The following is a 25,477-nucleotide window of genomic DNA, read 5'->3' as shown; positions in this document are numbered from 1 at the left end:
TGCTCCGGTGCGACAAAAGTAAAAAAAAACATTAAAATAAAATTGAATTAATTATTTCAACACATAACGTCAAGCATGTAGTCGGGGAGAGGCTGCCATGTCTTCATTATATCCCAAGGGGAAAACAGAGCAACATAGCTGAAACCAAACATCCTTTCTGCATCCATAATCTACAGCTGCCGCTCATTGTCAGTATCCAACCCATCATCCTTCACCTGTCGAGGCACAGATCATCAGAAAATCAATGGTCTCAGAGGAACAGAGCTCCATCTTTTGTCAACATCTGTGCCAAACGGCCCTTCCACAATGGCTGTCCAGGTAACCTCCACCTGAAGCTCATAGGCACCATGATTGCAAACCTTCTCCTCCTGAGGATACTGCAGAGTGACACAGGTGCACTCACCCTCACCATCACTGGGAGCAAAACAGACACTGAGCGCGACTTCTTCATACTCATCATACAAGGAATTAGGGACGTGGACGGCCACCAAATCACGGCTTAACGCGATCGAACCGCCATCACCGATCAATCTCGCTCTGTTTTCGTGTTCATCATATAGAATGATATGGCTCTCAGTGTCTCCGGCGGTCCAAGCGGTTATCTTGTCACTGAAAGGGGCGTCGCAGGGTCCATTCAGAATACTGATTTTGACGGTAGCTGCCACGGCAAACGGAACGGGCGCTAGTACCAGTTCTACCGTGCTCAGCCAGCTAGATAGCAGCTCAGCCTTGGGTCCCTTCTCCAATGGTACAGGGTAGTGTTCTATGACACCTTTGCTGAAATCTCTGTCGCCGGTGGTTCCGTCACCCTTGATCTTCAGATTGAACTCGAAGAAGATGGTGTCTGGCACAACGAGCCCTCGGTTTGGGCCTGTCAAAGTCAGCATGTCCTCCTGCACAAGGGTTTAGGAAAGGTAACCAACGTCAAAATGTCTTCAAATAGTTAATGAAGTAGTACTCCCTCCATTCCAATTTGAACTAAAACCACGACAAGTATTTTGAAACGGAGGGAGTATATGATTGAAAGTTGCAAAAACAACCAAACCAAGCATAACTAGTCCAAAAATTTCCAATACACGTTAACGTGGATATCTTTTGTAGGGTTTATTATGGAGGAACAGATAGATACCGGCGACTCGATGAACTGGGGATCATCCCTGTCGCGGCGGAACAAGTAGACACATCTGTAGTCGGCATCGTCCCTCGCGAGCACAGTGCCAAACACGCTGATCGGGTAGCCCACGTCGGAGTCGACCACCTTGAGGGAAATGACGTTGACCGATGATTGCACAGCCGAGCTCTGCTGAGAAGAGGTGAGCTCCTGAAGCCGCGGGCCATGCATAGCCTCGGCTGTAAATGAGTTCATGTCAGCAAATTACGAAAATCAGAAGCAAAGAAGAAGATACATGAAGGAGCATTGCCCATCCAGGTGGATACTCTGCTTGTAGGATCAATACTTAAAGGAGATTAGATCCAAAATAAGTGCCACGGTTTTGAACTAAGGTTAGTTTAATCTTAGTTCAAAGCTGTGACACTTATTATGGATCAGAGGGGGTATGAGATTGTTGTGAAGGGTGGTATACTTACACTCTTGGTCGAGGTCGAAGAAGGCTATGTTGAAGCTGGAGAAGCGGGTGCAGACGTCGGCGTTGGACTTGGGGTCGTACTCGGTGAGCTCTCGGCAGCAGACGATGTGGAGCGCCCGCAGCGCCTTCTCCTCGTCCGTCAGCTCCGGGTCCGGCTCCAGCAGCCGCAGCATCTCCTCCCGTGTCAGCTCCGGCACGCTGCTGTCCGTGTCCGTCGTGTCTGACGCCGTCCCTGCCTCCGATGTGTCCGTGTCCGTCGCCGTCGCGTGAGACTCCGTCTCCGTCTCCGTCGTGTCAGTGTCCGTCGCCTCCGTCTCTGTCTCCGTCGCGTACTTCTCTGGCTCAGCCATCTCGCTTTCCCAGCGAGGAGCGTACCGTGTTTTGAGTTTCAATTGGCGCGGCGCCGTCTCGCTCAGCTCACGTTGAGAAGAGAAACCCGAGCTAGCGATCGTGGATTTTGAGAGGCGCTGGCTCGATGGCCGGGGTTACATATATGCCGCTGGTTCCGATTTTGAGAGCAACTCGGAAGGGACGGGAGGGTACACCCTGCCCTACGCTAACCGGGAGAGAACACCCCTATCTCTCTGTCTTTGTCGAATCACAACTCCTGAATTCAAATCCATCCCCAACTAGCATTCCACCCTAGCACCCAGCAAATAACACCACTATACAAGGAACAAGCTTGCACACGTAGAATATCTTTCACCTTCATCTTTCGCTGCGACCGATAGCAACACGCTGCTCAATGTTCGTCGACACGAATAATCGATCTGATCAATGCATTACTGCTAAGCTTACACGTACCAGCCACATTTCATCAACATTGGAATGACAGATTAAAAGTTCAAACCAACTCCAACAGACGTCAACACCGAGCACATAGACAGATTTGCGAGATGACCGTCTCTCTCGAAGCCAAAATAGGACTAGTTTTACGGGATCCAGCTTATCAGAGGCTTCTCTATCTTGACTCCGCCTCTTTGATTGTTCGGATGAGATGGGAGACACGATACTGGAGCTTCTCGTTCTCCACGGTCAGCTTCCGGTTCTGCAAGGTCCAACAATTAAGAGGAGAACGTGGTTACACTAGGATCAGACAGTGGTATGGTGGTGACGGTTAGTTTCAGGTAAATCAGATACCTGTTCCTTCTCGGCAAGACATTCTTTGGTGGCTGCGTCAAGCTTTGACTCAAGATCTCTCATGGCAGATGAACTTGCCTCGGATGCGCCATCTAGTGAACAAGGAGGGAATGAGGCGTCTCTTTCACAAACATACTCCTCCTAAATACCCAAACCATATTTAAGATTACCTTTGTTCAGCAGCAGGGCTTCCAGCTTTGCTAACCGTGCCTGCAAAATATGAAGGATTCCACCATAAAAAAGACAGAAAACATTTAGGGGACACATGTCTGGGTGTAGTATGAGTACTCATGTACTATCTATTAAGACATCCGTGCAATAGATCTTAACTAAGCATGATAAGTGTGTCTTTGCATTCCATGTGGATGGTGAATACATCAACACACTTTGAGTTGTTCACCATCAATAAAGAAACAAAACGGGCAGCATCGCTGCAGGATTGCTAAAAATAGTACTACTCCGTCCCATAATATAAAAACGTTTTTGAAGCTAAAACAGTTTGAAAAACGTTCTTATATTATGGGACGGAGGGAGTACTACTTATTCATACAGCATGAGCATAGCCGTTGGTATAGGTAGTAGAGCAACATCCCAAGATTAGTTCAATTAGGCAAAGCCAGCTTTTAAATGTGTGGAACTGCCAAATAAGACCGTATCTTAAAAGAGATTGAAACTTGTATGTTAAAAATGTTGTAGCGTTACACGGCATAGCCTGTTTAAAAGAAATTGCGTCTATACCCACCCTGTCAAATCAATATGTTAATTGTTAGGACACCAGTGGTTTGATGGATCGTATTTCTGTAGGCAGCTAGACAGGCAACAAATAATATGCATCTAAAATCTGTTGCGGCAGTTGGTTGCTCGCTGACCGACAACGATTTCAATTTACTCCAAATCAAGCACAACATACTGACACACACAAACCGACTCCAACAAGTTTTCCGTTGCTTCCATGTGGCAGATCATTTTGAACGTCAAGTGTCAACAAAACAAACAAAACAGGCCTCAGTGCTCAAAGAACAGCTAAAATTAGTTATACATGCATCATAGCCAGTGGCAGACAATAGGGCAGCATGCCAAGTTGCTTCGGTTAGTCATTTGGAAATACAGTGTCGGTGGAAAGCACAAAGCAGTGAATTTGTGGAATTAGATTATCTGCGCTGTAATAACATACTAAAATTCAGACCTTCAAATGTGACAAATGTATTGATGAGCCGGCGCCTTGGCTACAGAAAAGCAAAAGTGATAAGGTCTCGATTCTGGAACATCTGTTTGGGAATTGAATAGCTGAAGTTCTGTTCCAGGAGCCGGTGGTCTCGCGGACTACATACAATTCTTGCAGACAAGTAACAAAGGTAGTCGTCTAGAAGCCGCTGAGGTCGCACTGAGTTGGATCTGCTCCAAATCAAGCCCACCACGGACCACGCACACACAAACGTGCACCGCTATGTCCTAATTCGATAATCCATGAACAAATCGATAGCCTTAGCGCACCAGACTTCTAAACTAGGGCTACAGTTGTCGAACGGAGCAGAGATGGTCAGGGGGGCAGGGGAGGAGACGGACGGAGCGAACCTCGGCATCGGAAGCTCTCTCCTCGAAGGATTTCAGGGCTTCCGCCGGCCCCGCCGCCATGCTCGCCGCCCGTGCCCTCGGAGTCGGAGGGGAGTTGACAAGTGGGATGAGCTGGATGGAAAGAGGCTTCAGGTTTGTGGCCCAGGATAAGAACAAAGGCCCGTTATTATTAAGCAAGGACAGCAAGGTTGCAAGCTTTTCCTTTTCTTCTTTTTAGACCAGAAATAATAAAATACTCCAGATATGTAGACCACTTAGAGCCGATGGCGCACCGCCGTCATCGCCCAGAGCCGGGCAATACTTCGTAATAGAAAGTTGGGAAGTAATCGTGATAAGGCCACATAGGACCAGAACACCAGAACAGCAATTGCCGCCAATTAAGCGTAGCATAGGTCGGAAGAATCCAACCTGAAGACACACGAAAGTAGACGAACGACGACCAGATCCGAACAGATCCACCAAAGACACACTTCCACACGTCCACCAATGATGCTAAATGCACCATCGAGACGGGGGCTACTAGATAGGTGGAAATAAATGTTATTTGATCTTTAGAGAGCCGTCATTGTCTCACCTTCCTAAGAAGGACACAAACCCTAGCAAAACTCAAAGAAACCACTAAAATGGAGCCCTTCCGTCGGAATGGGCCTGGATTCATCGCGCCTCCTGGCACTAAAGCCACCAGAAACGAGGCAGCGGCGGCGGCGGCGGGAGGCAGAGGAACCCTGAGCTTCTTTTTATGAGGTGCATGCTGAAAGATCGTGGATGTCGCCTAGAGGGGGGTGAATAGGCGCTTTAAAATAATTACGGTTTAGGCTTGAACAATTGCGAAATAAACCTAGCGATTAATTTGTCAAACACAAAACCTACAACAACTAGGCTCACCTATGTGCACCAACAACTTATACTAAGCAAGATAAACAACTATGTGATAGCAAGATATATGACAAGAAACAATATGGATATCACAAAGTAAAGTGCATAAGTAAAGGGCTCGGGTAAGAGATAACCGAGGCACGCGGAGACGACAATGTATCCCGAAGTTCACACCCTTGCGGATGCTAATCTCCGTTTGGAGCAGTGTGGAGGCACAATGCTCCCCAAGAAGCCACTAGGGCCACCGTAATCTCCTCACGCCCTCGCACAATGCAAGATACCGTGATTCCACTAAGGGACCCTTGAGGGCGGTCACCGAACCTGTACAAATGGCAACCCTTGGGGGCGGTCACTGAACCCGTACACTTTGACAACCCTTGGGGGCGGTCACCAGTACCCGTCAAATTGCTCGGGGCGATCTCCACAACCTAATTGGAGACCCCAACGCTTGCCCGGAGCTTTACACCATAATGATTGAGCCCCGAACACCACCAACCATCTAGGGTGCCCAAGCACCCAAAAGGAACAAGCTCAAAGGTACCAAGCACCCAAGAGTAATAAGCTTCTCAACTTGTAACTTCCACGTATCACATGGAGAACTCAAAGCGATGCACCAAATGCAATGACAAGGGCACACGGAGTGCCCAAGTCCTTCTCTCTCAAATCCCACCGAAGCAACTAATGCTATGGACGAAAATGAGAGGAAGAACAAGAAGGAGAACACCAAGAACTCCAAGATCTAGATCCAAGGGGTTCCCCTCACCTAGAGGAGAAAGTGATTGGTGGAAACGTGGATCTAGATCTCCTCGCTCTTTTCCCTCAAAAACTAGCAAGAATCCATGGAGGGATTGAGAGTTAGCAAGCTCGAAGAAGGTCAACAATGGGGGAAGAACAAGAGCTCAAAGGATAAGGTTCATTGGGGAAGAATACCCCCTTTTATAGGTGGGAAAAAATCTAACTGTTATGCTCACAGCCCGCACCGAGCGGTACTACCGCTCCAAGGAGCGGTACTACCGCTAGGGCGGTAGTAGCCCTTTGAAACACAACAGCGAGGAGGCAAAAAAGTCAGAAGAACCGTCGGAGCGGTAGTACCGCTTGACCTCACGGTACTACCGCTAGGGATAGTGGTACTACTGCTAAGGGTAGCGGTACTACTGCTTGCGAGCGGTACTAAAAAATTACATCCGTGCCTACCATCGCTGGACTTGTGACGAGTTTTTGGTCCCGAGCGGAAGTAGCCGCGGTAGTACTGCTCCAAGCGGTAGTAAAAGATTACATCTGCTCCTATCCGCGGTAGTACCGCTGCAGCCTTTTCAGAACACCAAAACTGACACAACTTCTGCAAACGGACTCCAAATTCGACGAAACCAAGTTTGTTGGAAAGCTAGCGACAAGGGCTAACACAATCTTGATAGAAATACCAATAAGAAGCAAATGAGAAAAGGTCCAAAAGAAAATGGTGAGAACCCTTCCTCGGATAAGACTGGTAAAACCTCCAACACCGAAAACATCATAGAAGACGCATGCAAACTCCGTTTTCGATGAACTCAAGCTTGTCATCAAGATGACCATAAGCTCTAAGACTCACAAAGAGAACCAAACAAGAACCAAGAAACATGATGCAATGATGCAATGGTTTGAGCTCTCGACGAATGATACGATCAAGCTACTCACTTGAGAGCCCCCCTTGATAGTACGGCTATCGATCCTATAACCCGGTCTCCCAACTACCACCATGAGACCGGTAAAATAGAAAACCTATCAAGGGCAAACCTTTGCCTTGCACATGATCCACTTAAGATAGATGATGACGATCTTGTCCTCCTTAAGATGGACCACCTTTCTTGATTGCGTTGGGTCGATGGAGACTAGATGATTGCTCCCCCATACTCCACTATGGGTGAGCCACTCTTCGGCACATCTTCACAAGTCCATTAACACCACAATGGATGGCAAGCTTCAAGCACTTGATCTCTTCATGATTCTCCACTTGAACTTGCACACGGCAATCTTGATGACGATCACCACCTGATGTCATCCTTCCCATGGGTTGTATGATATCATCCTCTTGACGCAAGCCCATGGACGCGTACCTAACCCCACATAGACTCTCACATAGACCATGGGTTAGTACACAAAGTGTAATGGACAATGCTTACCATACCATGGGATCACTTGATCCCTCTCGGTATATCTTCTACTCTCTGTGAGTTGATCAACTTGATTCACTTTTGACTTAGTCTTGATCAACCTTGAATCTTTCCAACTCTCTTCGTTTGGATGATGTCTTGAAGGTAAACATGAATGATCACACAATCTTCTTCTTCAAGACATGATTGCAAAAAGCTCACCACTCACATGACCAATCTTTGGATAATTCCTTAATAGCACCTTGGTCAACCCATAAACTCCTTGAAACCAACACATGGACTTCAAGAAATGCCTATGGAAAAATCCTTCAAATATAACTCAATGCAACCATTAGTCCATAGAGAATGTCATCAATTACCAAAACCACACATGGGGGCACCGCATGTCCTTTCAATCTCCCCCATTTTGGTAATTGATGACAATCACTTTCAAGAGAGTTTACATAAGGAATTATGCATCACCATGCAATGCAACAACCAATAATGCATGCGTAGGAGATGCGTATGCTTAGGAACAAACCAAAGCCAGAAGAGACAACTCTCTAAACTTCTCCACAAAACTCTCTGAAACTTCTCCCCCATTGGCATCGATTGCCAAAATGGGCTAAAAGCTTAGAAGGCCAATATAAAATGTGTTCCTCCATAAATTGTGTATTTCTCAACAAGAGAGTGGAATGCAATACACATATCCAACAGTAAATACTTGGAGGAAGACAAACTATATTGAGGCCCAAAGATTGCAAAAGGAAGATATGCCACAAAGACATAATCAAAGAGAGAAACAAGCAATCAAGCAATCAAAAGATACCAATTGAAGCAAGCTATCAAAAGATACCAATTGAACCAACTAGGCCAATGATCCTACGAGCCACATGAATAAAGGATATTATGATAAGAGCGGAGCAGTGTTCTAAAGAAACTAGAGAAGCTCCCCATGATTTGTGCACATCAAGAATTTTTGTATTTGGATACAAAGTGCACAAAATAGGATCATAGCTCCCCAAAATTAATAGAAACTTACAACAAGTGCAAGAGAGCATATAGGAAACTAAGCCTAGTACTTGCAACAAACACGTGGTTGAGCAACAAGTATGAGAGGCAACTTAAGAGTGGGCTCAACCAAAAAGATGTGTGTGAGTCAAGGCAATGCACTTGAGAAGACTAATGTACAGAAGAGCATTAAGTATCAATAAAGTCTTCAAAGAATGAGGCACACGGTGCAAGGCCTATCATTCCCACACACAACTAGCAAATGGGTTCACAAGCTTACTAATAAGCATATAGAGAACCTATGCTTGTGACAACTCGCGGTGAAGATAGAAGATGAAAGGCGCATCAAGATGAGGGATGCCAATTAAGATGGCAAAAACCTCGTAAAGATAAGCATGAGGAAAATAATCTTCACCACACAAGAGCGCATCAAGATGCAACGATAGAAGACACACACTCAAGGCAAAAGCTTTCACGGAGCCACCAAAGAAATAACATAAGAAAGACAAGGTGGACATGAAAGAAAGGATACCATCTAGATATGCAACTTCTCTCAAGTGTATAAGATTCTAGGTAGACGAAATCATGATGATATATATATCTACAAAGAAGGATGTACACCCGAAATAGTTACAACACGAAGGAACAAGATATCCAGAAGGAAGTCATACATACACCAATAAGATATTTGCTTGAGAGCATAGCACATGGCTAGATATGGTCTTATTGTATATAAATGAATTCCAACCACACGAACATCAAAGACATCACAACTAGCAACAAGACATCATTGTTGGGATGCTTTGAGAAAGGAAACAAGTATCACAAGAAAGAATGGATAACATGCCATGATACAACCTACACAAGGTTGATGCAAGAAATGTGTGCATGAAGTATATGAAGATACTTGTTACCGAGATAACATTGGAAGGATGTAGTAGATACCAATTGAAGGTACAAAGTAGTTCATTGATCATCCTAGCTTGACTCCAATAAGCACATGGTGACAACACCTTCCTTGTGAGTGAGCCGAGCATCCAATGCATCTCCACTTGTTCCTAGAACAACAACACAAACAAAATGGTACCCAAACTCATTGGGACCAAAGAGTTAGAGAACCAATAACACATAGGACAAACTTCACATAAATATGTGCATATAGATATGAAAATGAATTTCATGCACATCTCATCCAATTTGAGACTTGGTGGAGTTCCCCCTATATATTGGGTCAAAGAAAGAAAACATGCCAAAGAAACTACAAGAAGTAAATATTCATGCTCAAGACTTTCAAGAACCGAGACCAAAAGACAAAGAAATACCAAGCAAAGAAAAGATACCAAATGAATAAATCATCACTGGGAGGATATCCATAAAAGATACATCAAGGAATGAGATATCCATTGATACACTCAAAAATAAAGATGTCAAACTCCCAAAAGAGAGAATGGTTCCAAACAAACCAAGCCCTCTACAAAGTTTCATGATGGCACAAAGCACCAAAAAGAAATGGCTTGCCTTCCACAAACACACACTTGATAAGGATCACAAGATGAGTGTTTTATAGAGAATAGGATAGCTCCCCCAAGACTAGTGCATTATAGAGAATTTGCATTTGAATACAAAATGCACGAGGTGGGATCACCACTTTCACTATATCTAGAAAACACTAGACAAGGTCAACAAATTAACAAGATCCACAAGTGGTATCGAATACAATGGGAGTTGACACAATCCTAGGCAAGAGATAAAGCAAATAAAATCAAAGGCCAATGTAAAGATGATCAATAATTTCTACCACACATAAGTGAGTACCAATTGTCAAAAGACAAGAAGTATTTGGAAATAATTCCCGGTGGTAGATAACAAGGATATCCGACATCATCTTCACACCAAACAAAAAGCAAATTGCAACTTGTAGGGCTAACATGCCACCTAGGAACAAGCTAATTTACAATATCAATTCCAGGTGACAATATCTCAAATGTACACATTTTCTAGGCTAGTAATATACACATAGCATATTACTCTCCCATAATGTGATACCAATTAAAGATAAACAAGAGGCAAAATAACAATCCAACACGAGATAATTAATGGACAATATAGAATTTGAATTTCTCATGAGAAGACATACCACATAGCGACTAGATAATCTTGAAATATCAATACTAGATGGTATTACTCATGTACACACATATATAGGATTGTGAGGTGCACAAAGCACATCACTCCCCCATAATGGGATATTCCATTAATCTCTCACAAGAGCCAACTAAGAAAAGAACAAGATGCAAAAGGCTCAATGCATGACACACACGTACATGATGTGCAAACCAACACACACATACTTAATTGCTCAAGATAATCAAGTTGAAAGCACAACATATACAAACACATGCAAGGAACAAAACCAAACATGCAAAAGGGTAAGTAACTATCAATGTAAACACTTTAAGCACGAGTTACCGCATGGAGAAACATTGGATATAAGATAGAAACTTGATAATTCGAATAACTTGGCTTGAGACAATTAGAATGATGAAGTCCCCTTAATTCTTCATAAAGTAGCCAAGTCTCCAATGCCCTCCAACAACACCCATTGATCAAGTTTGAGCTTGTTGGTCCCCAACCAAGTTGGGTCCTAAGAGGTTAGTCACAATAGGCTTGGCTACCCAAATGGTTCTCTTCTTGACACCACTTTGAGTATCAACAACTTTGGCAAACACATTGTCAACCTTATCCTTCCTAAGAGAATAGATATCATCAATAATAATTGGGTTGGATAAGTTATCACTAGTGCATGAAGAGGCGAGGTGACCTTTCTCACGACATAAGTAGCAACGTCTACTCTTCACTTTCTTCTCACTTGATTTCTCAACTTGAGAAGCATTATCTTGAGGATTCTTGGGAAGAGGACTTTCTTCAACTTGTGGTTGAGCATGAGATCGAACTTGTGGCCGCTTCCCCTGTTGCTTGTCACTAATGGCCTTCTTCTTCAATGTGCAAGATCTAACATGATGCCCTTCTACTTTGCACTTGAAGCAAACAATCTTGGCCGAATTGTTGACTTGTTCTTGGCCCTTCTTTTTGTTCATCATGGACCTCTTCTTCTTCTTGGAGTTGAATCCAAGTCCACCTTTGTCATTGGGGGATTTTTGCACACTCAAGATATTGTTGAGTGTGAATTTCCCTTCATGATTCTTTTCCAAGTCTTTCTTCAAAGAAGTGACTTGGGCCTTGAGCTCTTTGATTTCCTCTACATGGTTAGTCTCAACACAAGCACTAGAGGAAGTATAAGCTTCATTGTTAGAGCAACAAGGCAAGGAAAGCAATTCATCACAAGATGTACCAACATTGTGAGTAGATGAATTACAAGGACTAGCACATGGGAACATAGCATTTTGACTAGAAGTAGTGCTAGTATCCACATGAGGCTCACTAGATGTTACCTTAGTAATCATGGCCTCATGAGCTATATTTAGCACATTATGGGATACTAGAAGATCATCATGAGAGCTTGAGAGCTTTTCATGACTTTCTTCCAATTTCCCATAATTTCTAGATAGCAACTCAAGTTGAGCCCGTAGCTCAACATTCTCCTTCAAAATGGATGCTTCACAAGTAATAGAGTTAGTAGCACAAGCATCATCATTAACAACAAGAGGAGAGGACAACTTGGAAAGCTCTTTTAAATAAGAAGCTTCAAGTTGAGCATGAGACTCGGTGAGTTTGATGAGCTCACCCTTAATGACCCTTGAGCCATTTTCGAGGTGCTCAAAATCCTCAAGGAGTCTAGCATGATCAACTTCAAGATTAGCATTTTTAGTTTCAAAATCATTGGCCACCACAAGAGCTCTATCACGAGATTACCTCACTCTAGATAATTCTAGAGCAAAAGTCTCCTCAAGAGATTCCTTGGTGGTTTGTTCAAGTTCAAGAGCTTGAGAGAGGTTCACAATCTCATTAGCGTAATCACGCTCATGATCTTCCATTTTATCAATGGTGACCTCATGCTCCTCAAGACGAGATTCCAACTCATCAATATATTTCTTGCCCTCAGTAGCAATAGACATGATTTCCATGAAGTTGGAACGAGCAATTTTATTCTTAAGGAAAAAAAGGGCAACCTGGTGCATGTAGCTCCCGCTTGCGCAGGGTCCAGAAAAGGGTCCGACCACTTTGGGTCTATAGTACGCAGCCTTTCCCTACATTTCTGTAAGAGGCTGTTTCCAGGACTTGAACCCATGACCTCATGGTCACAAGGCAGCAGCTTTACCACTGCGCCAAGGCTCCCCTTCCAATTTTATTCTTAAGAAGAGCTTTAAAAATCATTTCCCCCTTAATTTTTAAGGAGGCAGCATCATCATTCTTTTCATCATAATCAACATCATCATCACTCTTGCCATCATCAATATCATCACAAGATATATTGGGATTCAAAGTGGGAGATACCTTTGAAGCCTTGGCCATAAGGCAAAATGTAATAGATGATGATTTAGGATCCCTTGAAGCACCATCCAAGACCACATCTTATTCCATGGAGTGTTGGGTTTCCTCTACATTGTTAGCACAACAACTCGAGGAAATACATGCATTTTCATCATGGCAACAAGATATAGCAAGTGTATCATCATGAGATTTAGTCAAGCAATTTCTACATGATATGCAAGGACTATCAACATAAGCATGTGAAACATTTGGAGTGCTCGAAGTGCTAAAGTCCAAAGATGAAGCATTTCAATAAGAAAGTGATGAAGGATTATCAACAATGAGCCCACTATCATCATTGCAATGAACACCACTACTCACCATGTCATTACCTTGTGGCAAACCACACATAGGTGAAGTAGAAGAAGTTGAGAACACAACACGGGCGGAGGTGGAGGGAGAACAATCATCCCCAGAAAACTTGGACACGCCATATTTATCTTGAAGCTTTATCCACAACTCATGAGCATCCCGGAACGGCATGAGTTGAAATATAACTACATTGCTCAAAGCATCGAAAAGCACATCAGAAGCTTGAGCATTGAGATAAGAGTTTTTCTCATCCTCTAAAGATAATCTTAGGGGATCCTTTGGAGGAGAAAAACCCATATCTACAATTCGCTCTAAATTTGGGTCCATGACCCTAAAGAGATTAAGCATGCGAAATACCCAAACATCAAAATTTGTGTCATCGAAACTAAGAGTGTCGGAGAATCCTAATCCCCTAGTCGACATCTTTACTCTCTAGCTGGTTAAGCCTAACAAAGAGAGACGAGGCTCTGATACTAATTGAAAGATCGTGGATGTCGCCTAGAGGGGGGGTGAATAGGCGCTTTAAAATAATTACGGTTTAGGCTTGAACAAATGCGGAATAAACCTAGCGGTTAATTTGTCAAACACAAAACCTACAACAACTAGGCTCACCTATGTGCACCAACAACTTATACTAAGCAAGATAAACAACTATGTGATAGCAAGATATATGACAAGAAACAATATGGATATCACAAAGTAAAGCGCATAAGTAAAGGGCTCAGGTAAGAGATAACCGAGGCATGCAGAGACGACGATGTATCCCGAAGTTCACACCCTTGCGGATGCTAATCTCCGTTTGGAGCGGTGTGGAGGCACAATGCTCCCCAAGAAGCCACTAGGGCCACCGTAATCTCCTCACGCCCTCGCACAATGCAAGATACCGTGATTCCACTAAGGGACCCTTGAGGGCGGTCACCGAACCCGTACAAATGGAAACCCTTGGGGGTGGTCACCGAACTTGTACACTTTGGCAACCCTTGGGGGCGGTCACCGGTATCCGTCAAATTGCTCGGGGCGATCTCCACAACCTAATTGGAGACCCCGACGCTTGCCCGGAGCTTTACACCATAATGATTGAGCTCCGAACACCACCAACCATCTAGGGCGCCCAACCACCCAACAGGAACAAGCTCAAAGGTACCAAGCACCCAAGAGTAATAAGCTTCTCAACTTGTAACTTCCACGTATCACGTGGAGAACTCAAAACGATGCACCAAATGCAATGGCAAGGGCACACGGAGTGCCCAAGTCCTTCTCTCTCAAATCCCACCGAAGCAACTAATGTTAGGGAGGAAAATGAGAGGAAGAACAAGAAGGAGAACACCAATAACTCCAAGATATAGATCCAAGGGGTTCCCCTCACCTAGAGGAGAAAGTGATTGGTGGAAACATGGATCTAGATCTCCTCACTCTTTTCTCTCAAAAACTAGCAAGAATCCATGGAGGGATTGAGAGTTAGCAAGCTCGAAGAAGGTCAACAATGGGGGAAGAACACGAGCTCAAAGGATAAGGTTCATTGGGGAAGAAGACCCCCTTTTATAGGTGGGAAAAAATCCAACAGTTATGCTCACAGCCCGCATCGAGCGGTACTACCGCTCCAAGGAGCGGTACTACCGCTAGGGCGGTAGTAGCCCTTTGAAACACAACAGCGAGGAGGCAAAAAAGCCAGAAGAACCATCGGAGCGGTAGTACCTCTTGACCTCACGGTACTACCGCTAGGGGTAGCGGTACTACTGCTAAGGGTAGCTGTACTACTGCTTGCGAGCGGTACTAAAAAAATTACATCCGTGCCTACCACCGCTGGACTTGTGACGAGTTTTTGGTCCCGAGCGGAAGTAGCCACGGAAGTAGCCACGGTAGTACTGCTCCAAGCGGTAGTACCGCTCCCAAGAGCGGTAGTGCCACTCCCAAGAGCGGTAGTAAAAAATTACATCCGCTCCTGTCCGCGGTAGTACCGCTGCAGCCTTTTCAGAACACCAAAACTGACACAACTTCTGCAAACGGACTTCGAATTCGACGAAACCAAGTTTGTTGGAAAGCTAGAGACAAGGGCTAACAAAATCTTGATAGAAATACCAATAATAAGCAAATGAGAAAAGGCCCAAAAGAAAATGGTGAGAACCCTTCCTCGGATAAGACCGGTAAAACCTCCAACACCGAAAACATCATAGAAGACGCATGCAAACTCCATTTTCGATGAACTCAAGCTTGTCATCATGATGATCATAAGCTCTAAGACTCACAAAGAGAACCAAACAAGAACCAAGAAACATGATGCAATGATGCAATGGTTTGAGCTCTCGACAAACGATACGATCAAGCTACTCACTTGAGAGCCCCCCTTGATAGTACGGCTATCGATCCTATAACCCGGTCTCCCAACTACCACCATGAGATCGGTAAAATAGAAAACCTATCAAGGGCAAACCTTTGCCTTGCACATGATCCACTTGAGATAGATGATGACGATCTTGTCCTCCTCAAGATGGACCACCTTTCTTGATTGCGTTGGGTCGATGGAGACTAGATGATTGCTCCCCCATACTCCACTATGGGTGAGCCACTCTTCGGCACATCTTCACAAGTCCATTGACACCACAATGGATGGCAAGCTTCAAGCACTTGATCTCTTCGTGATTCTCCACTTGAACTTGCACACGGCAATCTTGATGACAATCACCACTTGATGTCATCCTTCCCATGGGTTGTATGATATCATCCTCTTGGCGCAAGCCCATGGACATGTACCTAACCCCACATAGACTCTCACATAGACCATGGGTTAGTACACAAAGTGCAATGGACAATGCTTACCATACCGTGAGATCACTTGATCCCTCTCGGTACATCTTCTACTCTTTGTGAGTTGATCAACTTGATTCACTCTTGACTTAGTCTTGATCAATATTGAATCTTTCCAACTCTCTTTGTTTGGATGATGTCTTGAAGATAAACATGAATGATCACACAATCTTCTTCTTCAAGACATGATTGCAATAAGCTCAACACTCAAATGACCAATCTTTGGATAATTCCTTAATAGCACCTTGGTCAACCCATAAACTCCTTGAAACCAACACATGGACTTCAAGAAATGCCTATGGAAAAATCCTTCAAATATAACTCAATGCAACCATTAGTCCATAGAGAATGTCATCAATTACCAAAACCACACATGGGGGCACCGCATGTCCTTTCACATGCAAACTTCTGAATGGAACTAGCAAAGTGCTTCTTTCGTTGCATTTTTCCCAACCTTGCTGAATTTATGGAGTATGAAAAGAAATTCAACATTGAATAGTGTCGATCAGTAAACATCACTATTCAAAATTTATGTGTTTATGTTCAACTTTCTTAATACATGTTCTACATTTTTGGTATACATCAAGAACTTTTTTTGTACATGTTTAACTTTTTCTAGAAGATAATTAACATTTTTTCAAATGCTTGATTAACATTCTTTAAGTACATGATCAACTTGTATTTCCATACACATTGTTTTTTATATAATTTTTTATACATATGAAACATTTTCATACACATTTAACATTTTACAAATGGTAGATTAACATTCTGAAATGATTTATGCAGAGTGATTTTTGTAATATGTATATTTAGAATATTTAGAAGTATAAACAAAAGGAAAAAACGGAAACATAAAACAGGGAAGAAAAGGAATAAAATGAGGTTGTGCCCTCCCATGAGCTGGGCCGGCCCGGTCTCGCACTCCCTCAGGCGAGGTTGTCCTATATCTCCCGTCAAGCGAGACATAGGCACGCCCATGCACTGTGGCGTCATGGTCTCCAACCTCTTTCCCTCTAATTAGTTTCTAGTAGACTAGTATATTTTTTGTTTCTTTCTAAGATTTCATTATTATTATTATTATTTTTTGATGACAATTTTTGATTATTATTTTTTGAAAAATAACCATAGCATCGCAATAGATAATATATAAAATAAATATTTTAATTGATATTTTTACATATAGGGCCTAAATTTTATTTCACACCGGACCCCACATTTTAAAGGTACAGCCCTGAGTTTGAACTTGAAATTTCACATAGCAATAAAGCATCACACTCTAGCATCCCTTATTCGGGTACCGACGCTTCGATAACCGGATACCTCTGGAGAAGACACTAGAAGACATACGTCTCATACCGCCTGCCTCCCGCCACTGTCGCACCACCTTCGATCCAGTAGCAACATGCTAGACATGAGAGCTCAACCAGAACCACCGAGCAACACGTGTCGTAGCAGGCAACACCTTTGGGGTGATTGCTTTTGTTCATTGCTTTGTCATAGGTTGCCTTTAATTTCCACGACTTCAACGACGACTTTTATGCACTCCGGTGAAAACACGAGATCTATGATAGGCTATGTCGACGCGCGCCTGTGTCGCGTTCTTGCTGAAGGTGAATGGATTGAAGCTTGATTTTAGGGATGAAAATCCGGAGTTCAACCTTGTGTTGGACTCACCATAGTCTAGGTGTTGGGGAACGTAATAATTTCAAAAAATTTCCTACGCACACGCAAGATCATGCTGATGCATAGCAACGAGAGGGGAGAGTGTAGTCTACGTACCCTCGTAGACCGACAGCGGAAGCGTTATAACAACGCGGTTGATGTAGTCGTGCGTCTTCACGGCCCGACCGATCAAGCACCGAAACTACGGCACCTCCGAGTTCTAGCACACGTTCAGCTCGATGACGATCCCCGGACTCCGATCCAGCAAAGTGTCGGGAAAGAGTTCTGTCAGCACAACGGCGTGATGACGATCTTGATGTTCTACTGTCGCAGGGCTTCGCCTAAGCACCACTATAATATTATCGAGGACTATGGTGGAGGGGGGCACCGCACACGGCTAAGAGAACGATCTTGAAAATCAACTTGTGTGTCTAGAGGTGCCCCCCTGCCCCCGTATATAAAGGAGCAAGGGGGGAGGCCGGCCGGCCCTTGGGGCGTGCCAAGGAGGAGGAGTCCTCCTCCTAGTAGGAGTAGGACTCCCCTCTTTCCTACTCCTACTAGGAGGGGGAAAGGAAGGGGGAGAGGGAGAAGGAAAGGGGGGCGCCGCCCCCCCCCCCTCTCCTAGTCCAATTCGGATCAGAGGGGGAGGGGGCGCGCGGCCCACCCTGGCCGCCCCTCTCTCTCTCCACTAGGGCCCATAAAGCCCATTACTTCTCCCGGGGGGTTCCGGTAACCCTCCCGCACTCCGGTTTTCTTCGAAATCACCCGGAACATTTCCGGTGTCCGAATATAGCCGTCCAATATATCAATCTTTATGTCTCGACCATTTCGAGACTCCTCGTCATGTCCGTGATCACATCCGGGACTCCGAACAAACTTCGGTACATCAAAATATATAAACTCATAATGAAACTGTCATCATAACGTTAAGCGTGCGGACCCTACGGGTTCGAGAACAATGTAGACATGACCGAGACATGTCTCCAGTCAATAACCAATAGCGGAACCTGGATGCTCATATTGGCTCCCACATATTCTACGAAGATCTTTTATCGGTCAGACCGCATAACAACATACTTTGTTCCCTTTGTCATCGGTATGTTACTTGCCCGAGATTCGATCGTCGGTATCTCAATACCTAGTTCAATCTCATTACTGGCAAGTCTATTTACTCATTTTGTAATACATCATCTCGCAACTAACTCATTAGTTGCAATGCTTGCAAGGCTTATGTGATGTGCATTACCGAGAGGGCCCAGAGATACCTCTCCGACAATCGGAGTGACAAATTCTAATCTCGAAATACGCCAACCCAACATGTACCTTTGGAGACACCTGTAGATCTCCTTTATAATCACCCAGTTACGTTGTGACGTTTGGTAGCACACAAAGTGTTCCTCCGGCAAACGGGGGTTGCATAATCTCATAGTCATAGGAACATGTATAAGTCATGAAGAAAGCAATAGCAACATACTAAATGATCGGGTGCTAAGCTAATGGAATGGGTCATGTCAATCACATCATTCTCCTAATGATGTGATCTTGTTAATCAAATGACAACACACGTCTATGGTTAGGAAACATAACCATCTTTGATTAACGAGCTAGTCAAGTAGAGGCACACTAGTGACGTTTAGTTTGTCTATGTATTCACACAAGTATTATGTTTCCGGATAATACAATTCTAGCATGAATAATAAACATTTATCATGATATAAGGAAATAAATAATAACTTTATTATTGCCTATAGGGCATATTTCCTTCACTAGGAGGTTTGTATTTTTCGTTTTACTGTCATCTTGTAACATATGGTTAGTGATTATCTGGTGGAATTACTATCGCGAGGCATGCGGCCTCGGGTTTTCTTTTTGCTTTACTTCCGGGTCGATGTTTTTCGGCTGCCGGATTTTGCATTCTTAATAATTTATGGTTGCATGCATGGTCCTGATGTAGAGGCCGGGAGTTATCCTCCTTTTTGAAAAAAAATTCATAAAGGTACATATGCTTGATCTACTAAAGTGACTGAATGATTTCCTTGCTTGTACAATCTGCTGCAAGCAAATATATTTTCTTTTGCAGGATGATCCAATAATATTACTAATTTGATATAAGGATACCCATGCCTTGTACATCTTGGAGAGAGATATGAAGTACCACAATACATGATGTTTGGACAAAATGTAAAAGCATCGATCATTATTTCGTTGGACACTGGGACTTCATATCAACCTGGTCCCTTTATTCTGGAATCCTTATTTGGGAAGCATGTGATCACAAGATGCGCCTTAGTTTTTGTAGTTAGCTAGGAGAGACTCAATAGCTGCATTTTTGGCCTGTACATTTTCATACCGGATTCGATAGCCATGCCCTGGGAAAAGATAACTCACTAATTAGTTCAAGTTACAGAAACGCAATTGAACCGAATATCTTATGGATGGCTTGCAAATCCAGGTATCAAACTGAATTTGGGTAATATATATATTTTTGTATGCAATAATGAAGGGATGCTCACCAGGTAAATACCACTCAAAATCTAGGTCCAGTAACTTCCTCATACTATCCAGTTGCAAATTCACTGCACAACAGATATATATACATTGATCAGGATTTAAGTTTAACTCTGGTACAGTTGAATATTGGCCTTGATCACTTGAGATAGGAAGTCTAGGGAGAAGGGTGGATTGTACTACCTGATTGCTTGCTGTACATCCGAAAGAGATTCAGTTCGTCTGAATATTCTGATTTTGCGACATGGTCGCCAGTGAATAGCGCCTTTAGCGGTTTGTACAACAAGCAGACCGAGCCCTACATGAAATGTTTTCATTTTCATGAGTGAATCTTACCTTAGATGTGTAGGAAAAGATCAGTATGGTGCAAGATAATTATTGCTAAAATGACCAAAAGAATTAATGACAACATTACCATCCATCCATCTTGTCTATCCAAAGAACAATATACAAGCATAACTCTATTCATTGAGTTGGGTTTCTTACTTCAGTATGGCCTGGGGTATGGATAAGTTCAAAATCATTTCCAATGTTCCAGGGACCACTTCCAGTAAGTTTCCACTCGACATCAGCAGTAATGTCCACTACCTGTGTCAGCAAGGTTATTGCAGCAGATAATCAGGGCAAACATCACAAAGCAAATTACTCCCTCCATCCGAAAATACTTGTCATCAAAATGGATAAAAGAGGATGTATCTAGACGTATTTTAGTTTTAGATACATCTCTTTTTATCCATTTTGATGACAAGTATTTTCGGACGGAGGGAGTACAATTTTAGAATCTATGAATTGTAATACTATTTCGAATATCCTTCTAAACATCATGTAAGATATTCCAGTAAGTTTCTTTCTACGGGTGTTCTTACATCTTCTAAATGGATGATTCTCTCGCATTTCAACCGCTCGGCCCACTTCCGATGATCCGCTACATCATCACTGTTTGGCAATTGGTTAGTTACTCTTCAATCTCCTTAATAAAAAGGTCCACAAATGCACAAATGAATAGATAAATGTGGAACTGTGTAAGTCTGAACATACATGTGGGTCAAAAACATGTAGCGCGCTCCACCGAGCTTCTCAATCTTGTCCACCAGTCTCGGCGTATACCTTGGACTGAAACATTAAGAGGTTATCAGAACAACTACAGCAAATATATTCGGTTGCTATTTGTCCATCTACGGGGAAAAACAGAGTACTATAACAGGAAAATATATCACTATGTGTCCATCAAGGATTCAAGGTTCCGACCAAAAATCAATTAACAAACAACGGGTAAACTACACATATGTGTTACAGGGATCTATTACTTCCTTCATGTCACAATGCTATGCAAATTGTTCAATACTACTCCCTCCGTACCAAAATATAAGACGTTTTTTCAGTTTAAATTGAACTGCAAAAATGTCTTATATTTTGGTACAGAGGTAGCAAATACTTTGTGCTTAAACTGAACTTTTTATCAGAAACATATGCAGCATTGTAGCCGAGGGGAGGCTTCATAGGTTGCTTGGCATTTAATTACCTGTCAACCATTATGTTTCCTTCTGGGTGGACTATGAGATATGATGTTGCTCCATATGAGGACTCCGAATGGTAACCGCAAAGGTAAACACCCTGAAACACATGCTCACAACTTTTTGGTGCTGAATTTTGTATTTACTGGAGGAAGTTAAAAGGGGACATATATGAAAATGTTTATACAGGAAGATCGTCGTTGATGGGGAGCGGGAACGTGTTCTGCACTTGGAGAATGTCCTTCGCGGGCTTGTCGGTGTGGATGGAGGCTGTTGGGCAAGAGAGCAAAGCCTGCAAAAGTGTACAGAGATAACATTGAAATCCATTGTTCAGGAGTATTCTTGAAAGCAAAACGAACTTTTTTGTCAGTTCTAGTGTTGCGCATCCAGATTACACTGGTTAGATGCAGCTAGCAGTAGTAATGATGTTACCTGCAGTGCCTTGGTCCTCTCCTCCTCGAAGCTGGGCTGCGCCGCCACGGCGGACATGCCGTCCACCCTCTTGAACACCTCCGGCGCCATCCACCGGCAGATGGCGCAGTCGATGCACCGGTGGTCTGCTCACGCACGCGCGTCAAGCTAGATCAGGCGCAAAGTAGTACTACTACATAACACAGTTATACTGAATCTGAGGTCGGACAAGGGAGCTCACCGACGAAGAACTCGCCGGAGACGTTCTGCTCTCGCCGCAGGGGACGCTGTGGTGAGCCGGTGACTCGACTGAAAGGAGATAGCTAGCGAGTGACGGGTGAACTCTTCCGTCTCTGCAGTCTGCACTGCAGCCACGTACTACCAGTGAGCTGAGTTGAGCCTGAGCTCGTTCGACAATTATGTTGCTCAGTCTCTGAGTAGGGCACTTAATAGGAGGATGGGAGTATGGAACCATGTGTGAATGTAAACCTGCTAACAGTTTGGACTGAAACTATAGTTTCAGTCGGTTTCCCTATTGGACTGCTTTTGGATTGGATGCAATGGGCTAATCCTCTAAATTAATTTAGTTTGGTCTGGGGTTTACCTATTATTGGATTGGATTGGTTTGGTCTGGACAGAGACTGACTGGTCTCAAATGGTTTCGATCCATCGATGAAAACCAAACCGTCAGACCAGTCCTGCAGAAGAGCAAGTCCACGAGGTCATCAATGAACCCATCCACGAAGGAGTTGCAGCCTGAGTGTGAGCATCTGGCCTATCTGGCCACCCGCGGGAGACCCACGGCCTCGCCCTGCAGCCGCTACTGCGAGCTGCCGCCGGCGGTGCACTGCGACCGTAGTATGGAGAGATGTGTGGGGCTGGAGCACGATCTTGTCCCACCTCAACTACTTCTTCTGCTGCTGTAGAGGCGCCGCCTCATAGATAACTAGCTCGCCTCGGCTACTTCTGCTGCTGCTGCCACGGTGGCCGGGACGGGGATGGCTGCCTACTTCACCCACCGTCTGTGTGCATATGTCCAAAGTTTGAAACTTTAGGCTCAAACCAATTCTAGGGAATGGATTGGGTTGGTTTGGCTTGAAAACACAAACAATTTGGTTTGGCTTGGATTATACTTCCTCTGTAAACTAATATAAGAGCGTTTAGATAATTAAAATAATGATCTAAACATTTTTATATTAGTTTACGGAGGGAGTAGCATTTATAGTTTGGATTGGTTTGGTTTAATTGGTGGAATTCTACATGTATAGGTTGGACTGGGTTTGGTTTGGATTACAAACTATTCCCAGGCTTATGTGAATGGCTCGAGATTCTTCAGACAGTGACGCCATTGCTGACCGCACATCTGAGTTTGCATGTATATCCACATGATTGTGAGAAGAAACAAGCACTCGATGGCATTTGGCAGTACACGTATTATCAGTTATCACTTCTGTAGATGGAAAACAGTGTACTGCCTACTTGTGGCAAGCAATTACCCAATTTGCTTCGTGCGAGTACCAGGATCATCACAGGATCTTTTGTCCGGAAAAGATGAGGATTAGGGCTGTTGAATTTTGACTTCAGTCCCGGCAATGTGAACACAGCTGCAGACACGGACAGGCAAGCAGATTCCCCTTCGCCACCTCCTCCTTTGCGCACGTTGTAAGCTCATTTGCGCCTTCGAACGATTTGATTAATCTTCTCTCTCTCAAGAAGAAGGTAAGGGCAACTCCAACTCAGATCATCTAATCGCCTTCAAATATTCGGACCGGATGCTCCACACCCTTTTGATCATCCAAACGACGGTCATCTGAGTGCCTTCAAATATTCGGACCGGATGCTCCATACCTTTTTGAACCTCCAAACTGGCATCAAATTAGGGGGACGTTTCGTGGAGTTTGGACATCCGCCACGTTGAACTTTGAGGATCGGGGCGAGCCAAAAAACCCACCTGAAGCCTTCTTTTTTCTTCAACAACCGGACTCCTCTTGTGCTTTGTATCCATTCCCCCGGAGTCTGTCGCCGCCGTTGTACCATCCCGGATGCCTCCCAGGCCTTGCTGGACCTCCGACACTCCACCTAGATGCTTGTCCGTCATTGCCTACGCCCCCCTTCCACCCCGGATCCGGTCGTCGCCCAGCAACCCTCCGCCCCTGCCGACGTTGTCCATGGCGAACACCATGCCCGACATGTGTTCGGACAAATGCCATAGTCAGAAAAATTGACGCTCTCGTTGTTTGCTTTGAAGCAAACATGATGAATTCAGACGAGGAGTACTTCTACGCCGAGTTTATGGATTCATCTTTGTTGGATAAGGATGATGAGGGCGATTGTTGAAGACGTGAGTGTGCAGAGGAGCATGTTCTCAACTACGAGGGCTCAATAAAGGAACATCGAATGTGGAGTCGACGGAAGGGAAAGGAGCATATGGTGTTGTACAACGACTACTTCCCCCCGATGCGTTATTCGAACCCAATTTACATCGTCAATTCCGGATGCAGCGACATGTGTTTCAACACATCTACCAAGGTTTTAGGGCCTATGATGATTTCTTCAAGCCGAAGAAGGATGCGTTGGCTGCATTGGCTTATGTGGTTACCAGAAGTTCACAACTGCTATGAGGATGATTGCTTATGACACGACCGTAGATTCGTGGAACGAGGATCTCCGGATGTCTGAAAGCACATGTCTTGAAGTCACAATCAGATTTGCTAGTGCGGTGGTCAAGGTGTTTGGACTAGGGTACATGAGAGAACCAAATGGCGCATACACTGCAAGACTGATAGCACTTGGAGAATCAAGAGGGTCTCTGGTATGCTTGAATCCTTGGATTGCACGCACTACATATGAAAAAACTGCCCCAACAAGGGCAATACTAGGGCCATTGTAAAAAGTTCACCATCATTCTTAAAGCAGTTGCACCATAAGACCTCTAATTTTTTTAACATGGTAGGATCCTCAATGACCTAGAGCCTTCATTAATTTTGCAACAACGATATTATAAAGCTCACGAGAGGACACGAAAAGTTAAAATTACAACTAGGTCCTAGAACATCCAAGGGGACCTTACAAGATCTAAGTTCATTATTGGGTCCAAATGGTTGTAGCAGAGATACATTCTGATTGTCGTCGAGAATGAGCCACTTGGGACAGAAATGTCGTTAGAAGAGGAAAAGGTGGACTCCATGCCGCCACATATCAGCGTCCGGCGGTAGAGGAGGAATAAGAGGGAGGAAGGACTCGAAGGTGACATTGAAGGTATGGAATGTAGACGGGGAGTGAACGAAGGGTTATAACGGGCCACATGCAGAACAACACCGACTGGCGGAAATGCAAAGGGTAAGATATAAACACGTTGTACAAACGGGTCAAATACAATAGTTGGTCAGCAAATACATTCGGTCCATTTTGGTCATAGTGACACTCTATAACTAACCGGTCAATTTTATACTTG

General features: G+C 44.0%; 2 protein-coding genes across 2 annotated transcripts; both read right to left on the bottom strand.

Moving 5' to 3' along the window:
- Positions 1 to 2,268: 2,268 nt before the first annotated feature.
- Positions 2,269 to 4,806, bottom strand: LOC119357657. Its single transcript, XM_037624531.1, has 5 exons — positions 4,710 to 4,806; positions 4,302 to 4,510; positions 2,897 to 2,936; positions 2,727 to 2,818; positions 2,269 to 2,634 (listed from the first exon to the last, which is right to left on the bottom strand). The coding sequence occupies exons 1-5, from the start codon at positions 4,804 to 4,806 to the stop codon at positions 2,548 to 2,550; spliced, it is 525 nt and encodes a 174-aa protein (XP_037480428.1). The 3' UTR covers positions 2,269 to 2,547.
- Positions 4,807 to 19,607: 14,801 nt separating this feature from the next.
- Positions 19,608 to 22,950, bottom strand: LOC119359032. The gene is made up of 11 exons (XM_037625387.1): positions 22,628 to 22,950; positions 22,265 to 22,346; positions 22,045 to 22,169; positions 21,800 to 21,904; positions 21,621 to 21,712; positions 21,137 to 21,211; positions 20,965 to 21,034; positions 20,585 to 20,686; positions 20,282 to 20,396; positions 20,104 to 20,166; positions 19,608 to 19,959 (listed from the first exon to the last, which is right to left on the bottom strand). Exons 3-11 carry the CDS (start codon positions 22,132 to 22,134, stop codon positions 19,877 to 19,879), a joined length of 795 nt encoding a protein of 264 aa, XP_037481284.1. The 5' UTR covers positions 22,135 to 22,169; positions 22,265 to 22,346; positions 22,628 to 22,950; the 3' UTR covers positions 19,608 to 19,876.
- Between the last annotated feature and the right edge of the window lie 2,527 nt (positions 22,951 to 25,477).

The sequence above is a fragment of the Triticum dicoccoides genome, chromosome 2A, assembly GCF_002162155.2.
Source record: "Triticum dicoccoides isolate Atlit2015 ecotype Zavitan chromosome 2A, WEW_v2.0, whole genome shotgun sequence".
Classification (NCBI taxonomy): domain Eukaryota; kingdom Viridiplantae; phylum Streptophyta; class Magnoliopsida; order Poales; family Poaceae; genus Triticum; species Triticum dicoccoides.
Note: the sequence above shows the minus strand (reverse complement) of the source record. Positions and strands in the feature narration are given on the sequence as shown.

Excerpts from the sequence above, each read along its gene's own strand:
- LOC119357657 (XM_037624531.1), bottom strand. The coding sequence starts at position 4,806 with ATGGTGCATTTAGCATCATTGGTGGACGTGTGGAAGTGTGTCTTTGGT. Across the intron at positions 4,511-4,709 it reads CTACTTTCGTGTGTCTTCAG|AAGAAAAGGAAAAGCTTGCA; the intron begins GTTGGATTCTTC and ends TGGTCTAAAAAG. Across the intron at positions 2,819-2,896 it reads AGCCCTGCTGCTGAACAAAG|ATGGCGCATCCGAGGCAAGT; the intron begins GTAATCTTAAAT and ends CTTGTTCACTAG.
- LOC119359032 (XM_037625387.1), bottom strand. The coding sequence starts at position 22,134 with ATGGCGCCGGAGGTGTTCAAGAGGGTGGACGGCATGTCCGCCGTGGCG. Across the intron at positions 21,905-22,044 it reads AGAGGACCAAGGCACTGCAG|GCTTTGCTCTCTTGCCCAAC; the intron begins GTAACATCATTA and ends ACACTTTTGCAG. Across the intron at positions 20,167-20,281 it reads GATGTACAGCAAGCAATCAG|TGAATTTGCAACTGGATAGT; the intron begins GTAGTACAATCC and ends TCTGTTGTGCAG.